General features: G+C 38.7%; 1 protein-coding gene and 1 pseudogene across 3 annotated transcripts in view; one reads left to right on the top strand and one right to left on the bottom strand.

Moving 5' to 3' along the window:
- The window catches only part of SIRT1 (sirtuin 1), a 32,149-nt gene extending 13,809 nt beyond the window's left edge, over window positions 1-18,340 (bottom strand). The window contains exons 1-6 of one of the 3 annotated variants that reach the window (XM_070782138.1): window positions 17,853-18,340; window positions 16,378-16,494; window positions 14,704-14,945; window positions 12,871-13,023; window positions 980-1,127; window positions 25-104 (exon numbers count right to left, since the gene is read on the bottom strand). In XM_070782138.1, coding sequence (XP_070638239.1) covers window positions 25-104; window positions 980-1,127; window positions 12,871-13,023; window positions 14,704-14,945; window positions 16,378-16,494; window positions 17,853-18,237 — 1,125 coding nt within the window. In that variant the 5' untranslated portion in view covers window positions 18,238-18,340. Of the gene's footprint in view, window positions 1-24; window positions 105-979; window positions 1,128-1,624; window positions 1,750-12,870; window positions 13,024-14,703; window positions 14,946-16,377; window positions 16,495-17,852 lie in introns of those variants that run through there. The other 2 variants (XM_019953992.2, XM_019953993.2) reach the window with 2 other exon arrangements.
- LOC109553809 (small ribosomal subunit protein eS24-like) lies at window positions 1,748-7,248 on the top strand (annotated as a pseudogene).
- Window positions 18,341-18,730: the final 390 nt, after the last annotated feature.

The raw sequence follows: 18,730 nt of genomic DNA, 5'->3' as shown, positions 1-18,730 counted from the left end.
CTTAAGATATGGGTGATAAATTACCTGATTAAAAATATCTCCTCGTACAGCTTCACAGTCAACTTTATATTTACAAATCAGGCAAGATGCTGTTGCAAAGGAACCTAAAAACAACCAACAAATACACGCTTTGTTAAATATTTCCATTTCTTAAATAAGTTATAATTAAATATGATACTAGAAAAGCTGGAGACTTTAGAAATTTCAAGAGGTTCCACAAAAGAGATGTTGATATAATGACCCTTCCTAAAGCTACTCTTTTAATAAAATAATACTAACTCCTCCAGCACTAAAATTGCAAATTTGGAAGGTTACGATTGTATTAGCTTAACAGTTTTGTTTCAGAGACAGTTTAGATACAATAAAAGTTTATTTAAACTTGTTTTAAAGTCTTTAAATTTCTGAATCCTGTACATCTGACCTAATCAGCAGTTCTTTTGATTTCCTCAAGACGCCATGTTTTTTTCATCCATAGCTAATATCACTTTTGTAATAAAAAGTGTTATTTAAAAGAATGTAATAGGCTTCCCTGATAGCTCAGTGGGTAAAGAATCCACCTGCAATGCAGGAAATGTGGGTTTGATCTCTAGGTTAGGAAGATCCTCTGGAGGAGGTGACAACCCACTCCAGCATACTTGCCTGAAAAAATCCCACGGACAGAGGAGCCTGGTGGGCTACAAGCCACAGGGTTGCACAGGGTCACAGAGGACTAAGCACACTATTTGAAACTTGAGTGTACACAACTGCTACATCTTTTGAAATCCAAATTAACATCTGACATTTGATACAATTAAGAGTTGAGGCCAGTATTTCAGGTTTCATATTTTTGCAGTCTATACTTTCCTTATCTACACCTGATCAGGTAACATGATTAAATAATAAGGCTTAATCTCCATTCCTAAATGACAGCCTACTTACTAATCCTAATTTTTCCTACAAAACTAATATAATGAGAAAAGCAATTCTGAAGTTTACTAACCATGACACTGAATTATCTTTTGGATTCCTGCAACCTGCTCCAGTGTATCTATGTTCTGAGTATAGTTGCGAAGTAGTTTTCCTTCCTTATCAGACAAGGCTATGAATTTGTGACAAAGAGATGGTTGGAATTGTCCAGGATATATTTCCTAGATAATGCAAAAAGCAGAAAAAACATTAAGTGTTAATAAATGTCACAGGTTTAGGTTTAACAACAACAAAAAAAACTACCAATGATAATTAGAAAACAACACACGACAATCTCAAAGCATCTAGATGGATGCAACACACACAAAAGGATTGTTGCTATAATACAAATAAAACTCAGCAATTAGTGAACACGGCCTCTCGCAAAGGATAAAATCGACCTGCAAACATCTCTTATAAATGTTGATATTTTAATAAAAGTCAGAAGAAATACATACCTTAATATATATCTAATTTTTGTTGGCTGCAAATTCAGATTTTTTTTTTGTAAAGGAAAAGGGGAAAAGTTTATATTGAAATAAAAAATACTAGAGATATGGTGACTTTTTTTTTAAAACTAAAAAAGGCACTGTCAACATAATATTTAAAATTTTTGATTCATCATTCATTATAAATATCAACCTGTTGGAAGTTCAAAGCTAAAGTTTTAATTCCTTACCAAAATTGTTTTCCTTCCACTGCACAGGCACATACTGGTATAGTATAGAGTTGCTCATGAATGCTGAGTTGCTGGATTTTGTGTGTGTGTTTTTCCCCCCAAATAATGCTTCAATGCTGTTTCTTCTTTAAAAACAAAGAATTCAGATATACACATGGCAAAAAGATCAGAAAAAAAGTATCAATTTCGGTCCTCTCAACTTTTGACAGTGTTTTTATTAAATTTCATTTAGTAAGTGACTATGGCAAAGGAAGTTTCTTCTCTACTTTTTTCATTGAAGTAGTACTTCTACCTACTTCCTTACCATTCATTACAGCCTCTAACCTATTAAAGTGCTAGCAAAAAACTAGATACAACCATATGTCCACCAACAGAGGACTGGCTGTAGAAACATGGTACATCCATAATAGTGGATTGTGCAGCCATTAAAATGAATGAGGGAGTGACCTGCAAGATGGCCCATGACATGTGAAAAAAGTCAAGTTAGTCACCAATGTGTATAATTTTGGTTTTGTTGTTTTGTAAAGAAGCAAAAATGGGAATTATATGCAAAGCACAGATACTTCTTAAACAAGTCAGGAAGGATAGAAACAAGCTATAAAACTGGGAAGGGGGTTGGAGTCTTCAATTCTGACATTATGCAAAAGCGTTTAATAGTAAAGATTCTACATGACTTTAACTTTTAATCTACTAAATATTTCAAGTTTAAAAAACTGCCTACCAAGATACCCTTTAGGTGAAAATAATAGGCATGTCTCATTATAAATCTCATTATAAGGTCTATCACATACATGACCATATGCTGTTGAAAATGCGACATACACAAAACCCAATAATTCTGCCTCCCAAATTTTTATCATTAAGATTATGAACTCTGCAATTCAAGAAAGACAATGCATATAGAAAGAAGTAACAAGTGAAGAGTTTATTAAAGCGAATGTTTATAAAAAAACATGTCACATTTTGTCTAGACAACTAGGTTGTGCTCTCTTAACCACTGTTTTCTCATCAGATTGCTTTGTTCTAATACCAACACCTTATAAATCTCCCCTCTGGAAATAGCCGTTAGAATTTTTTTTAACAAATACAATATTCTAGGCAACAGATAGAACAGTAGTCAGGAAAGTGCTAATAGCAAGCCAGCAGTACAAGAACAAATGGCTGCCTACCTTCAGAGCAAGGCTGAGCAGCAGCAAGAGTACCAGGACTCCACCCCACAGAAGGAAGTTTCACGTGCCTTATTGGCCACCCTTTTTAAAAGGGAAGGTTTAAGGACAAAATCCTGTGGGACACTAGCTCTTCTCCTCCCTGACTGCTTGAAGATGATGAACGACACAGTAACTATCCAGAGTAGAAAGTTCAGGACCAACTGATTACTTCAGTGGAAACAAATGGTCATCGTTGACCTTCACCATGGGTAGGAAACAGTACCCAAGACAGAAATTCAGAAGAAAAAAAAAAACTAGCCAAAATGTACAAAACCATACCAGATGGCACCCTTGTGTTTGGATTCAGAACCGATTTTGGTGGTGGCAAAACAAATGGCTTTGGCATGATTTTCAATTCCTGGGATTATGGGAATAAGAATAAGCCCCAACACAGACTTGCAAGACATGGCCTGGAGGAGAAAAACATGTCAAGAAGACAGCGAAAGGAAGGCTAGAACAGAATGAAGACAGTCAGGGAGACTGCAGAGGCCAATACTGGTGCTGGCAAAAAGGAGTAAAGCTTCTGCAGTGACTTATCTGTGGTGACCGTGTAGACTTTTCATGAAAGAATTTAATAAAATAGAATTATTAAAACAACACCTCCAACAAAAATTTGTGGGATACTAGATTCAGCTCTGTACTTCAGTTTCCCTTCATGTCCAACCCACTAACAATTCAGGGGTAATTTAATACTTAGATTTACAAATCAATTCCTGTAGTTTGGAATAATTTATGAAGGGTTTATTTTGTAAGCTTACGTTTAATGGTTATTTGAAACTTTGTCTATTTTCTTCCAAATATGCAGTGGACCATGTCTGAATCACTAGATTTAAGTACTGCATTCCAACTAAGGGATATAATCTGAAATAATGGGAAAAATTTACTCTGACAGGACTTTCTTAACAGAACTATCCCTAAATAAGGACTCACCAAGATGCCGCTATTTTAATAGATAGTATGAAAAGTTGTTAAGAAACTAGAATTTAAATTTTCTAAGCTCCCAACCCCTTAACAAGGAAAATTTGTTAAAAATTCAATCGAGGGCTTCTCTGGTGGCTCAGTGGTAAAGAATCCACCTGCCAATGTAGAAGACATGGGTTCAATCCCTGGTCCAGGAAGATCCCAGATTTCCTGTGGCAACTAAGCCCATGCACGGCAACTACTGAGCCAGTGCCCTGGAAGTATGAGAGCCGCAACTTCTGAGCTCACATGCCCCGACGACTGAGGCCCACGCACCCAAGAGTTTGTGCTCCTAAACAAGAGAAGCCACCAGTGAGAGGCACCATAAAGAGAAGCCTCCGCTGGCCACAACTAGAGAAAGCCTACATGCAGCAATGAAGATCCAACACAGACCAAAAAAAAAATTAAAAAACCTAATTGGCTGGCAGGAGATACAATTTTCAGATAAAATACAGATTAATTCTTCCTGTTGGAATTGTGACATTCCAGATCTGTTCTAAGCAAGACAGGGCATCCTAAATCTGAACCTCCTTAAGTCCTATTTAGGAACCAGTCATGTGGGTTGGACCACTGTTATTGCCATAGGAATCCATTTACAGTAGACTGGAAGCAGAGCTGGGACCAAATGCTTGAAATGCTATTAAAATGACAAGCTGCTTTTATAAGCTATGTCCAGAAATGTGCAAACAATCCAGTAATTGGCCACTAGCAACCAACTTTTTTGCCATAGTGAGTTTTCATGTAGGAATAATGGTTTTTCTCCAGAGATGCCCTCTGCTTGTTTGCTTCTCACAATTTCTACCAATATGAATGAGAAATCCAGTCAAAGGCAGGGGTGTTAACTGCAGCCCCTCGAAACTAGAAGGACTCACCAAAGTTTGAGATGCCACTATTTCAATAAGCAGTAGGAAGAGCTGCTAAGAAACTAGAATTTAAATTTTCTAAAAAATTTAAAAGTCCCAAAAAGTAAGTGAAACCAACTAACCACAGTAATGAAAAATCTTCATAATCCCTAGTCTTGTTTCACTCATTCCACAAAATCACAGACTACTCAGTATCTTTCCTAGTCAAAAACTTGTAAATCAGTCACCTGACAAATGTACTTTTTTCCCCATTAAAAAGCTCGCTTCCTCAACTTTTTCCACACTGGGATACCAGGTAGCAAGTATTTAAGGTTTTGCAGGCCATGTGATCTCTTGTCTTTATGGTCTGTATTACAACCATTCAAGTCTTCCACTGTAGTACTTAAGCAGCCACAGGCAACATGTCAATGAATGAGCATGGCTGTGTTCCAGTGAAACTTTATTTACAGTCACTGATATTAGAATTTCATATAATGTTCACATGATGTAAAGTATTATTCTTTTTATTTTTTTTCACATCCATTTAAAAGTTTTAGCTCATAGTTGTAAATAAACAGGCAGTGGGCCACATCTGGACTAAGGCTGTAGTTTGCTGGCCCCTGCACTAACATAACGTAAGAGAATTTCAATTAGTGAAGCTATTCATTAATACTTAATGTATGTCCCAGGTATAACAAGAGCCCTTTATAATAATGCTGCAGACTGGGCTGAGGACTGGATTTTTACATTTCCAAGGACTGTAAAGGAAAAGAACACAGTATGACCGAGTTCCCATGTGGCCACAAGGCAGATTACCTTTACTACCAGGACCTGTACAGAAAAGATCTGTTGATCCTCCTTTCTAGACATGTATATCCCCATCTTGCAGGTGAGAAAACCAAAGCACAGAGGTAACACCAAAAGTCACAAAAGCAGAAAGTAGCAGAACTATCATTCAAACCCAGTTTTGATGCCAAAGTGCAGCTCTTAACCACTATGCAGTTTCTGATCCCTCAACTTCACGTTCCCCGTTCTTCCTTCAGGTGAAGTACCATTTCTATGAGGTACTGCAAATCAGTCTACTGAGACTAATCTAGTTAAGCATTTTTCACATTGCACATCCCACATGGGATTACTGGAGACGAATTCTAATCATCCACCAACACTTCAAGAATATATGTTCTCAGGACTTTCCTGAGGGCACCGTGGATAAGAATCCGGTTGCTAATGCAAGGCACATGGGTTCAATCCCTACAACAGGAAGATTTCAAATGGCACAGAGCAACTAAGCCCGTGTCCCACAACTACTGAGCCTGTGCGCTGCAAGTACTGAAGCCAATGTACCTAGAGCGTGTGCTCTGCCAACCAGAGAAGCCACCGTAATGAGAAGCCAGAGCACTGGAATGAAGAGTAGCCCCTACTTGCTGCAACTACAGAAAGTCTGTAGAAAGCAACAATGACCCAGTGCGACCAAAAATAAATAATTTTTTAAAAATACACGTTCTTGGGAATTTCCTGGCAGTCCAGCGTTTAGGCCTGCACACAACTTTTACTGCTATGGCCCAGGTTCAATCCCTGGTCAGGGAACCAAGATCCCACAAGCTCTGCATTGCAAAAAAAAAAAGTTCTCACAAATCAGTACGAAGAAAAGAATCTCAATGAAAAAAAAAACTACTAAGAACAACAGGCGATTCAAAGATACATGACAAGTAGTAAGAAGCAGTCATCCACGCTAGTATTAATAACAAAAAAAGAACCTGACTGCCTTAAAAACTCTAGATAGCCATTAACAGATGATTATACTGTGGTCCAACTACGAAACAATACTATTCAGCCTTTTCTTTAAAATGAGGTACATTTAAGAGCCATTATGAAACTATTTCCAAGAATATTAAGTGGAGAAAAAAGCAATATAGAGAGAAGAGTGTGATTTTGTTGGTGGTCATTTTTAAAGTATCATTAGAAACTTAATAATATTTCTCCCCCCTACACACACACAGAAACAGGTTTACTCTTTTTTTTTTCCTAGAAGGAAACCAGTTAAACATTTTACCATGGTAACTTTTAAGAAAGATTAGACAGGAAAACTGAAGGGAGAGGCCAACTAACATGTTTTCTACAGTTTCAATCTTTTCAAACCATACACACAACACACATTCTAAAAAAAAACAAACCAACAATACTAATGTATCATGGGAGGCTTTTTCTGTGGGGGAAAGAGCATGGGCATGCTAATTTAGCTTTCCAATACACTTCTGATGGGAGTACATTTTATTCACCCATAACCATTAGCAATTTTGCTTTCAGGAAATTTAGAACATCAGAAACATATCAAAAAGGACAATCAGAGCAATACATTTTTAGTAGCAGAAAGCAGAAAATGTCAAAATGAACACTTGCCAGATGAGTTACGATAGATGGAACCTATGATGAACCACCTGACTAACACTGTGATTGTTATGAAGTATTCAAGTATCTGACAGAAAGTTTACTGAACGGAAAATACTACAAATGAGCTGGTTTTAAGATTCCTTAACCTTGTAACTACTTAATCTGGTATGTTTGTACCTATCAATTAAGTGACAATTTACTGAATAAATATACATTTTTGGAAGTTCGTATTTATCCCTCTCCTTTCCTTGAATTTTATCCCTTTAGGGGAAAGAACATTCACTGTATTCAATATGGGACAGCAACTATATCTTTGAACATAGTCCTTTAAAAAAAGCATTTTATACAACCTCAGTTTCACCTTCACTGACTCTTAATAAAAATCACTCATATTTATCAGCACCTGATAAATGAATTAGTCTTTATAACTGCCACTCATATAGGAGGATTGTTTTTCATGGACTCCTGAGAACCATGGCCACAATTCATTATCAATTTAAGCCCTTATGCAAGAAGACAATGGTTCAGAACAAGAATATATAGCTTTAATGTTGGCCTAAATTGTTCTCCTATAGAAGAATTCAAAGTGGTGCCATAGCTAGGCACACTGTTGATACACCAGTGGCTCAAACAGGGAGCCATTTTGCAGGAGACATCTGGCAACATCTGCACACACTTTTGATCGTCCACACTGACGAGAGGGTGCTAATGGTATTTAATAAGAGGCCACTGGTTGTTGCTAAATGTCCTGCAGTGCACAGCACTCGCTGCAAAGAATTACCCATCCCAAACCGTCAACAGGTTGAGAAACTGCTCCAATGAACCAGTAACCTCTTTCACACACCTCTCCCATTACTTGGAGGTCCCAGTCTAGAGGAAATCTGTTTCTTCTCCACTATATACAATCAACGGCTTGATACATCTAGAGAAACTTTCCTTCCAAAAAGGTCTAAATTCACAATATTTCCTGTTTTCATGGCTTTATTATTAAATTCATTTTCTTTCACAAGGAACCCCCCTACACTGTTGGTGTAAATTGGTACAAGCACTATGGAGGTTCCTTAAAACCTAAAAGAGAGATGACATATGATCCTACAACCCACTCCTGGGCATATATCCAGAGAAAACTGTAATTCAAACAGATACATGCAACCCCAATGTTCTGTAGCACTATTTACAACACCCAAGACACAGAAACGACCTAAATGTCCATCAACAGATGACTGATAAAGATGTGGTAAATACATACAATGGAGTACTATTTAGCCATAAAAAAGAATGAAATAATGCCGTTTGCACCAAAATGGATGGACCCAGAGATTATTATACTAAAGTGAAGTAACCCAGACATAGACAAATATCAAACATCACTTCTTTTAAAAAATAAAAATAACAAATTAACTTACTTACTAAACAGAAATAGATCCAAAGATACAGAAAACAAACTTATGGTTACCAATGGGGAAACCATTGGTTATAAATTAGGAGTTTGGGATTAACATATACTCACTCCTATATATAAAATAGATAACCGGGACTTCCCTGACGATCCACTGTTAACAATCTGCCTACCAATACAGAGGGCACGGGTCTGATTCCTGGTCTGGGAAGAGCCCACATGCTGTGGAACAACTAAGCCTGTGCACCACAACTACTGACCCAGTGCTCCAGAGCCTGTGAGCCACAACTACTGAAGCCTGCGCGCTCTATAGAGCTGTGCTCTGCAGGAGAAGCCACAATGAAGAGTAGCCCCTGCTGCTCCAACTAGAGAAAGCCCTCGTGCAGCAACAAAACTCAGGACAGCCAAAAATAAATAAATAAATAAAAATAGGTAGCCTATGAAGACCTACTGTACAGCACAGGGAACTATACTCATAACCACCCATAACGTAAATAATCTGAAAAAAAAAAGTGATACACAACTGAATCACTGTGCTGCACACCTGAAACCCATTTTAAATCAACTACACATCAACTTAAATTCATTTTCTCTCACAACTAGCAAAGTAACCATCTTTTTATTTTTTATTATTTTATTTTTATTATTTTTATTATTTATTTTAATTAGAGGCTAATTACTTTACAATATTCTACTGGTTTTGCCATACATCAACATGAATCCGCCACGGGTGTACTCGTGTTCCCAATCCTGAATCCCCCTCCCACCTCCCTACCTATACCATCCCTCTGGGTCATCCCAGTGCACCAGCCCCAAGCTTCCTGTATCTTTTTAAACTTTCTGCCTAGTATAGAAACTGGTAGAAAATGTTAGATTCTGAGTATTTTACTCATGTATTCTTTTTGGAATCTAGTAAAATAATACAAGATTTACATATCCTCCCCATTCTTAATTTCTGAACACTGTCCTTCATTCTTTTCCTTTCTTATTTGTCCTTCAGCTTTTTCCTAATTATTCATTTTTAGACTCAAATTAACTCAGTCTCTCTTACCTATTACCATTTATTTTAAGCGGTACTTCAGCAACTAGATGCTTTCCTTTTGGTAGTTTTTAGTGCAAGAACTGAAAAACAATCTTGTATGACTAGCAGTTATAAAGATTAATTCATTTGTTTAGCTCCGACTTTCATACAGAAGTGAAACATGCTGCCTCTACCAACTTTTTCTTCTCCCAGCCACCATAAAATCTGTACACTGTACCAAATTAACACTGCCATTTTTACTCTGGGCTTCCCAGGTGGCTCAGTGGTAAACAATCTGCCAATACAGGAGACACAGGTTTGATTCCTGGATGGGGAAGATCCCCTGTAGTAGGAAATGGCAACCCACTCCAGTATTCTTGCCTGGGAAATCTCACGGACAGAGGAGGCTGGTGGGCTACAGTCCATGGGCTGACAAGAGTTGGATATGACTCAGCAACTGAGCACAGCACAGCAGCATTTTTGCTCCAATTCAGATCTTATTTCTCTTTTGCCCTGTCAGATTTCTGTTATGTGCATTTTTATAACCTGTCTTTGTAAGAGTAATATTTAATTGCTTCTGTGGATTCTTATACATCAAAGCCAGTTTAAATTGCCTGGATAACTCAGCTGGTAGAACATCAGATTTTTAATCTGAGGTTCAAGTCCCTGTCAAAGCACCAAACAAGAATAGTTTACTAAAACCAGTTTAAGCTAAAACTGAATACTCATTATGTACATTAGACAACAAAAGTTACAATCTTTCTCACCTTGCTATTTGTATTCTCAGTTATCATATTTTCCCCAAATGTGAGATTACTACCTTTACTAGACAATTTAATATACACTTAAATGACAGACTTTTGAAAAAGCTGGAAAGTTAGTCTGGGCATGTTGTTTCCTCTTAGAACACAGAATTTACAGCAAAAATCTTGTGAGCATTAAATAAATGCACCAGTAAATCAAGCTCTTATACTCAGATACAAGATCAAAGTAATTTCTAGTTACTTGATGGCTTTCTTAAAGTGTTAATTCCTGTGCAATTCCCCTGGGGTCTGGTGGTTAGGACTCTGCACTCCCACAGCAGATTGCAGGAGGCATGAGTTCCATCCCTTGTCAGGGAACTAAGATCCCAAAGGCCACACAGTGAGGCCAGAAAAAAAGTGTTAATTTCTGATAACCAGAGCCAGTGTCCTAAGTCCAATTCAAGAAACCAAGTAACTGCTATTTCACTGGTCTTCAAAGTCTTGCAGCAGTACCCCTAGCACCAGTATATAAAAAACAGTAATATCTTCACAAATTCACATTCTTGTAACAAAGAAGAACAAACAGAAACTAACTTTACATTATTTGCTCAGTTCACTGTGAACCAGTAGTCTATTCTAAAGGATAGACCATCATCACTGCTGATATATGAAGTTCAAAAGTTTTCTAAGTTTCAAGTTGATTATTGGCAAGATTCAAATTTCTCTTAGTAGCCTAGCAAATTCAAATTCAGTTTTCAGTTTTAGCAAGTAAATCGTTTTCTAAAATATCCCAATGTAATATCCCCATTTTATTCTAATTCCTGTTTATAAGCACACTTGCACAAAACAAAATTATTTAAGATAGTCCATCAATTTAAGCTAATACATGTATTCTAAATCGGCGGAGGTTTTCCTATAGTTATATAAACAGACCACATGATTTGAAAGTAGTTGAGGTCATCCTTTAATTAAAATTCAATTCCATTTCATTTCTATGCCCATTAAAAAATAATCAGTAATACAAAAGACCCTTTCAAGTATACTGAAGTTTAGCAATAACAATTTACCAAATTTTGAATTTACTGCACCAGCAACTATTAACATCATGCAAGCATACCTCAGAGACACCATGAGTTTGGTTCCAGACCACAGCAAAAAAGCAAATATCCCAATCAAGTCAGTTAAATGAATTTTTTTGGTTTCCCCATTCATAGAATGTTATGTTTATACTATACTGTAATTCATTCAGTGTGCAATAGCATTATGTCTCAAAAAAAATGTACATTCCTTAATTTAAAACATTTTATTGCTAAAAAGAATGCTAACCATCAATACATCCTCGGTAATAACAAAGATCACTGATCCCAGATCATAAAAACAAATAATGAAAAAGTTTGAAATACTGTGAATTACCAAAGTGTGACACAGACATAGGTGAGCAAATGCAGTTGGAAAAATGGCACCTACAGATTTGCTTGATGTAGGATTGCCATTATGCCTCAAATTTGTAAAAACAAAAAAGCTCACAGTATCTGTGAAGGTTAAGTATACAGGGTCAGGGGCTTCCTTGGTGGGGTCCAGTGGCTAAGAGTCCACCTGCCAATGCAGTGGACACGGATTCTATCCCCGGTCCAGGAAGATCCCACATGCGGCTGGGGCAAGTAAACCCATGCGGGGCAACTACTGAAGCTAACACACCCTAGAGCCTGTGCCCTGCAACAAGAGCAGCGATGAGAAGCACAGCTACGGAAAGCCCTTGAGCAGCAATGAAGACCCAGCGTAGCCCCACCCCCCAAAAAGAGAGAGGTGAAACGCTTAAATAAAGTATACAGTGAGGATATACATAGACTGTATGCGAATACCATTGTACATAAGGGACTTCAGCATCCTCAGATTTTGTTATCTGAGGGAATCTTAAACCAATCCCCACCTCAGATACCAAGGGATGACTATTATGTCAAACTTTAAACTCCAGAATTGCCAAATAAAAACATCCGAATCATATACACAATTCAGATTTTCTAGTAACCACATTAACAATGTGAAATTTTCACAATTTATAACCCAATACCAAAGTATTGTTATTTACACATATAATCATTATATATAATTTATATTTTGTATGTTTTTCTTCCTAGGTTTCCAAAACTTGGTATGTCTTCCACACTTGTTAACATCTCAGTACAGTACACTTAGGTACTCAATAGCCCCACATGGCAAATGGCTTCGGAACTGAACAGAGTAGCTCTACATACTCTAGAGCAGAATCAACCCTGACTAAAATGCAATCTAAGAACCTTCTCCACCCCGAACACAGGCATATCTCCTCATACTATAAAACATATTGAGCAGATGTTATAATCTTTGTGATCCATTCAATATCAAAACAGTGATGTTACTTTTATATGATCTACTAACCTCTAAAAAAATGTCTAGACAATGTAAAGTGAAGTGCAAACTGGAAAAATACAAAATAGCATCTTCTTTGAAAATATGCACAATCATAAAATGAAGAAAAGCAAATGATAGTGCCTATGGGGAAGAAGGGATTTCTGACTACAATGATTTTATTTCAGTGATTTTACTCCACCACAGTACTAGTACTCAATTTACTAGACAGCCACTCAAAAATAATTTTTCATGACATAAGGACAAAGAAACAGCTAGAAAAGTTTGTAGTACCTTTGCAAACTTGAAGAATGGTCTTGGGTCTTTTCTGAAATATTCAATATCAAACATTGCTTGAGGATCTGGAAGGTCTGGAAAGTCTATTGCAAGGCGAGCATAAATACCGTCTCTTGACCTGAAGTCAGGTATTCCACAAGAAACAGAAACCTGAAATACGCATGGCATGATTTGTACAATTAAACCATCTACTGCTACCTTAATAATTACTAGTCCTCTTATCACACAATTAGGGAAGAGCTGAAAAATATTTTTAGTTTGAAACTTTTGGGGAATAGAGATACTGTCTTAGTTTAATTTCTAATAGAAATAAAATACTCAGAAAACCAGTGTAATTAAGTCCACCACATATTCCATTCATAAGGGGGTAAGGAATTTTAAGTCAGGCTAACTTTAAACCTTTATAAGCATTTAACCAACAAATTAAAGCAATTCCAACTTGATTGGGAAAGAAGTAAACCATTTCAAATTATTTTAACTAGAAAGCGGGCAAGAGTTTCTATCAGTCAAGTATTTCCAAAAAAAAATCCCTCCTCTAAATCAGGCTTCTATTACTTCAGGAACACTAAATTTCTTAATTTTCCTTAAAAAACTATGCTGTACAATATTGCAGTTTTTAATTGTGAAGAACAAATTTAGATTCTGTGCTTTTTCTACAAATAAATCTTGACAATTTCAAACTGGGATTTCAGAAGTTATCCATTTCACAATTTTGTCTGCATTTACTCCATTCTGGTCTCAGGGAAAAAACAAACGTCTAAGTCACACTGGGGAAGCAAAACATACCTATTTGTCACGATCATCTAATGTTAAATAACACTCTCCCTGAACTCAACAGGTCAGAAAGCAGGACTCAACTTTATTCTAAAAACTGTCACTACCATGTAATATATTCTGTATTCAACACACAATATGAAACAGCCTAAGTAACTAGTTAATTGAGACGGAAAGTGGGGCAAATGGAAAATGTCAAGCCACCACAATCACATCATCTTAATTTAAAACGGAGGAGAGACGATGTACAAGAATGTTTACAATGCTCCACACTCTGGAACAGTGTGTGTTATCAACATTTAAAATTTAGTAAGCTGATGGGTAAAAAAGTGAAAACTCACTATTACTTAATTTGCATTCACTGAGTACTGACATTGAGCCTCTTTTATGATTATTTGCAAACCATCTTGTTTGTCTATAGTCTTTGCCTTTTTTCTATTGTATTATTGTTATTTTCAATCAATTGAAGCTAACTGTACATTAGAGTAATAATCCTTTGTAAGTCAATCATGGTGTTGTTTTTTTTTTTAATCTGCTATCTGTACTCCACTTCTGTTTATGGTGCCCTATCTCCCCTTTAAAAAAACTTCTGTGTAACTGGAAAAAAAAAAAAAAGGAGGAGAGGGAGGAATCTTACCTTTCCAACACTAAGTTCTCTACTTGCCAATACATACGTATAGGTTCCTGGTTTCTCCATGAAGGCTGAGCAAATAACCAATTTTTATCATTAGGCCCTGACACTGTAATGCAAGCAGAATTCCCTGCATGTCCTTTAGGAGTTGTGGTATAATAAAGCAGGTAAAAATCTTACCTTAATCCCACTTACCTTCTGTGTCAATAGATAGAAGGGCATCTTTTTTAAGGTTACTAAGAAGTTTAAAAAATCCTGAACCAATTTGGTAACTGCTGCTGCACTCACTTTTTAGCAGTTTCCAAACACAAATGCCCATTATCATGTAAGAATAAATTCTATACCAGAAATGTGTTTCTGACTTGGACAAGGCTGGAAATACATACCCTCCCCCTTGTACTAGTATTCTCATCCATCTTACATACCCCAGCTCCAGTTAGAACTATTATTTTTTTGCACTCTTGCAGTAATTTCACAGCATCTTCAATTGTATTAATATCTTTTCTTTTTTTCCTTTTTGGTGGTTCTGAAAGGATATTAATAACAATCTGCCACAGTGTCATATCATCCAATTCAGGTGGAGGAATTGTTTCTGGTAGTAAATCTTTAAGAATTGTTCGAGGATCTGTGCCAATCATGAGATGTTGCTGAACAAAAGTATATGGACCTATATTGAAAGGGAAAAGAACTGGATCAATCCACTCCAAGTAGTTCAAAATCTCATTTATTTTCTGAAGTAGTAAATTAGCAATCCTTAAGGCTGTTTTGTAAAGTAAAAAAAATGCACTGCAAAGGTGTTTCATTCAGAACATCTTCAGAGCTAATATATCCCAATGAAATCAGGAGCTCAGACTCAGAGCCAATGCTATATATCCTGTCCCCTGAGCTATAAAATGCCAGGTATGTATTTTAAAGGGATTCCCTGGTGGCTCAGCAGTAAAGAATCCACCTGAAAGGCAGGAGGCCATAGTTCAATCCCTGGGTAGAGAAGATCCCCTGGAAAAGGAAATGGCAACTCAATCCAGCATTATTACCTGGGAAATCCCAGGGACAGAGGAGCCTGGCTGGCTACAGTTCATGGGGTGGAATCAGATGCAACTTAGTGACTAAACAACAACGTGTGCAAGAGTCGAGTGAATTTACTACTAGAATTAGATTTCTCTGGTTAAAACCTAAAAAAATATAACTTAAATACAACAGACGTACAAAAGGGTTCTGCAAATCAATAAAGATCTTACCCATCCTGAAAGCCCACACTATTTATCATTAAAAACACAAAGAAAATGAAATCTATACTTAACTACTGTCTTTAAAATTTTCCCAGTAATAATCTTCAATTTAATCTTAACCAGTCTCTGCAATGATACGTACAATGCTAATGTTCTGAGCTTTAATAATTCTTTGCCCTAAATTTCTTAATCAGTTCCTAGCTTAAGAAAACCAAAAATACAGTCAATATAAACACTAAAGAGAAACTAATCGTCACTGCCTTTAAATAGTCAAGGCATTTCTGAAAAATGAGAGCATATTAAGAAAAAGAATATTTTGAGATGGTCATGTTACTACTTCGATATAAAAATCTCATAGTATTCTCTACTTCAAAATACTTTCCCATTTCATCAAAATACTTAATATTTACTGAGGGCAAACTTTTCCAGGCACTGACTAAACAGTATACAAATCAGTCAGAAATCCCTGGCCCCCATGGGACTTTATATTCTAATACAGGAAACCAGCAATAAAAGTTATATACAGAAATTGTCAAGTAGTGTTAAGAAAAATTATAGAAGGATATGAAGGATGAAGCAAGATACTTTGGAGGATGACCAGTCCATATGGAGGGTACAAGTGGAAAGGACCGTAAGTGTGAGGACCTGGTTTTTGAGAAATAATACAGGCCAGCTTCCATGGGCCCATGCTGTTTAACAAACAAAAACAGAACAAAGTACTAGACTATCCCTAAAACCAAGCTGACATTAAATATCAGTAAACACCTAAGAACCTCATCACAAGACAATAAGGGAAGAAAGAAATATATTTTTTGTCGGCATAAAAAGAAAATACAGAGAAAAGACAGGTCTTAAACTGTGAAACCATACCTATCCGAGGTCTTGGAGTCCAGTCACTAGAACTCGCATGCGAGGCTCTATCATCTTCGTCACTTTCACACGAATGGAAACCGTTGGTGATGATTTCATCACCAAACAGAAGGTTATCTGCAAAAGAAACCAAAGGTAACTCAAGGTTGTGGAAACAATCAGCATTTAAAATTATAAACCTCTATAATTATTGTGATGCAACAATTTCCAATGAATAAAGCACTTAACATTCACTCATACTGCCCGTGTAAAAAATGTCTACTGGATCAACTCACACCGTTCACAGGAACAGTATATCCTCTTTAGGAATTCTGCTCAGAAGCTAAGTTTCATCAAAATCTAGAAATAAATTAAGTCTACTTAATCAAAACACAAAAAGTAGCAACCTTGACTGAATTTATCGATCACAAATAATGGTTCATAAAACTTACCAAATAAAAATTTACCCAAAAAGTCATGCAAATACAGCTATGGCAACTTGCACTTCTCTTACATAACGCTAAGGTACCTTTGCATTATTCGTTTCCCTTATTAAACTATGTTTCTTGAAAACAGTGTTGTTTTTCTAATCCAGTCCCTAATGCACACGTTATCTTTACATATGGTCAAATGGTCCACTGGTTGGATTTATTGGTACAAATAAGAGGCACATCTGTCTAGATAAAAACTATGAAAACTAATTATGTAAAATTAAAAAAAAAAAAACTATGAAAACACTGAAGGATGACGAGACGCACAACTATCACATCTATTTTAGCATGTCAGAAAAATGTCAATTCGTGTTTCAGGGTTACATATACACACACGAAGACAGTTAATGTAAAAACCACTATAAGAAGACGGTTAGAGGAAAAACACTATTCATGGCAAAGTAGTCTAAAAAACTATTACTCTCCTATGCCCACTATTAATTGCACCACAGAAGGGTAATGTCTTTATAAACAACTATGCTCTTTAAAATGTAAAACAAGTTTAAAAATAAAGGCCCTCCAAAAAACCCCAACAAATTTCGCAGGTGTCAGTTAGCCAAGGCAACGGCAAAAGGCTGGCGCAAGGGACAGTCAAAAAGTTGCAGGTTGAAGTGTGCGGGACGGGGAGGGGCGGAGAAGCGAAGAACATTTAACAAAAGCAATACACGAAAGGAGTAGGAGGGGAGAGAAACTTATTTTAAAACCGACAGCCAGGGTAGCCCGCCCCGCGGCTGCGCAAAACGCGAGGCCGCTGGGGCGGGCCGCGGGGAGGAAGGGGGGCGGGGGGTGGTAGAGAGCAAGGGAGGGAGCGAGTCCGCGGGCCGCTCCGGCAGCCCGGCCCTCAGCCCCTAAGGCGCGCGGCTGAAGAAGGCCCAGGCCGGCAGGGGGAAGCCGCAGAGACAGGCCCGAGCCCCAACCCGCCCGAGACTCCACCACCCGACACCAGGAGGGGCCCCGGGAGGAGGAGGGGGAATGCGCAGTCCCGGCCGCCCGCGCCCTGCGCACCTCGGTACCCAATAGCGGCCGCCGCCTCTTCCTCCTCCTCGCCCTCGTCGTCGTCGTCGTAGAAGTCGTCGGCCGGTGGCGCCTCCCTGGATAGGCCCTGTAAGCCCGGCCCATTGTCTTCTTCTTCGGCCGCCGCCGCCGCCGCCGCCTGGGCCTCCCGCCACAGCGCCGCCGCCGCCGCCGGGCAACTGCCGGCCGCCGCCGGCAGTTCCCGCTCGGGGGCCGTCCCACCGGGCTCGCCCGAGCTCCGCCCGACGCCGGGGCCGTCTCTTCGCGGCCTCTTGCGGAGCGGCTCCCCAGCAGGCGGCGACGGGGCCTCCCTCTCAGCCGCCACTACCGAGGGAGAGCCGCCGGGCTGAAGGGCGAGCGCCGCCTCGTCCGCCATCTTTCAACCGCCTCTCTGGCCCTCCTCCCTCGCCTCTTCTGCTCCCGCTCGACTCGCGGCACTGGCGCCCCCGCGGCTCTGGCTGCGGGAGATTTAAACCCCGTCACGTGACGCGCCGCTCCTCGCCCCCGCCCTCCCGCCGCTCCCGCCACCCACGCGGGCCGGACCACAACACCGCGGGTCACGTGCAGGCGGAGGCGGCGTGGGCCTGGGGGAAACCCCGCCTTGGGTGCTGCGGCCCCACCCCTTGGAGGCAGGCGCGTCTCGCAGCCAAACTTGTCTTTCAGAGTCTTCAAATCAGTGCCCGCGGGTTGCTTCAAGTTTTGGTTCGCACCGCGAGTTTCCACTTCTGCCTGAAGAGCACGCCTTGCTCGACTGCCTTTGTCTTTTATTAACTTATGCTGAGGGTTAATACTAAGTTCCTGAACGGCGTTAAGGCTAAACTTCCCGAAATGTGCTAAGTAATCGGTCAGTTTGTTAACGGACAAGTGAA

The sequence above is a fragment of the Bos indicus genome, chromosome 28 (assembly GCF_029378745.1).
Source record: "Bos indicus isolate NIAB-ARS_2022 breed Sahiwal x Tharparkar chromosome 28, NIAB-ARS_B.indTharparkar_mat_pri_1.0, whole genome shotgun sequence".
NCBI lineage: Eukaryota > Metazoa > Chordata > Mammalia > Artiodactyla > Bovidae > Bos > Bos indicus.
This window is presented reverse-complemented; position numbering and strand designations above follow the sequence as displayed.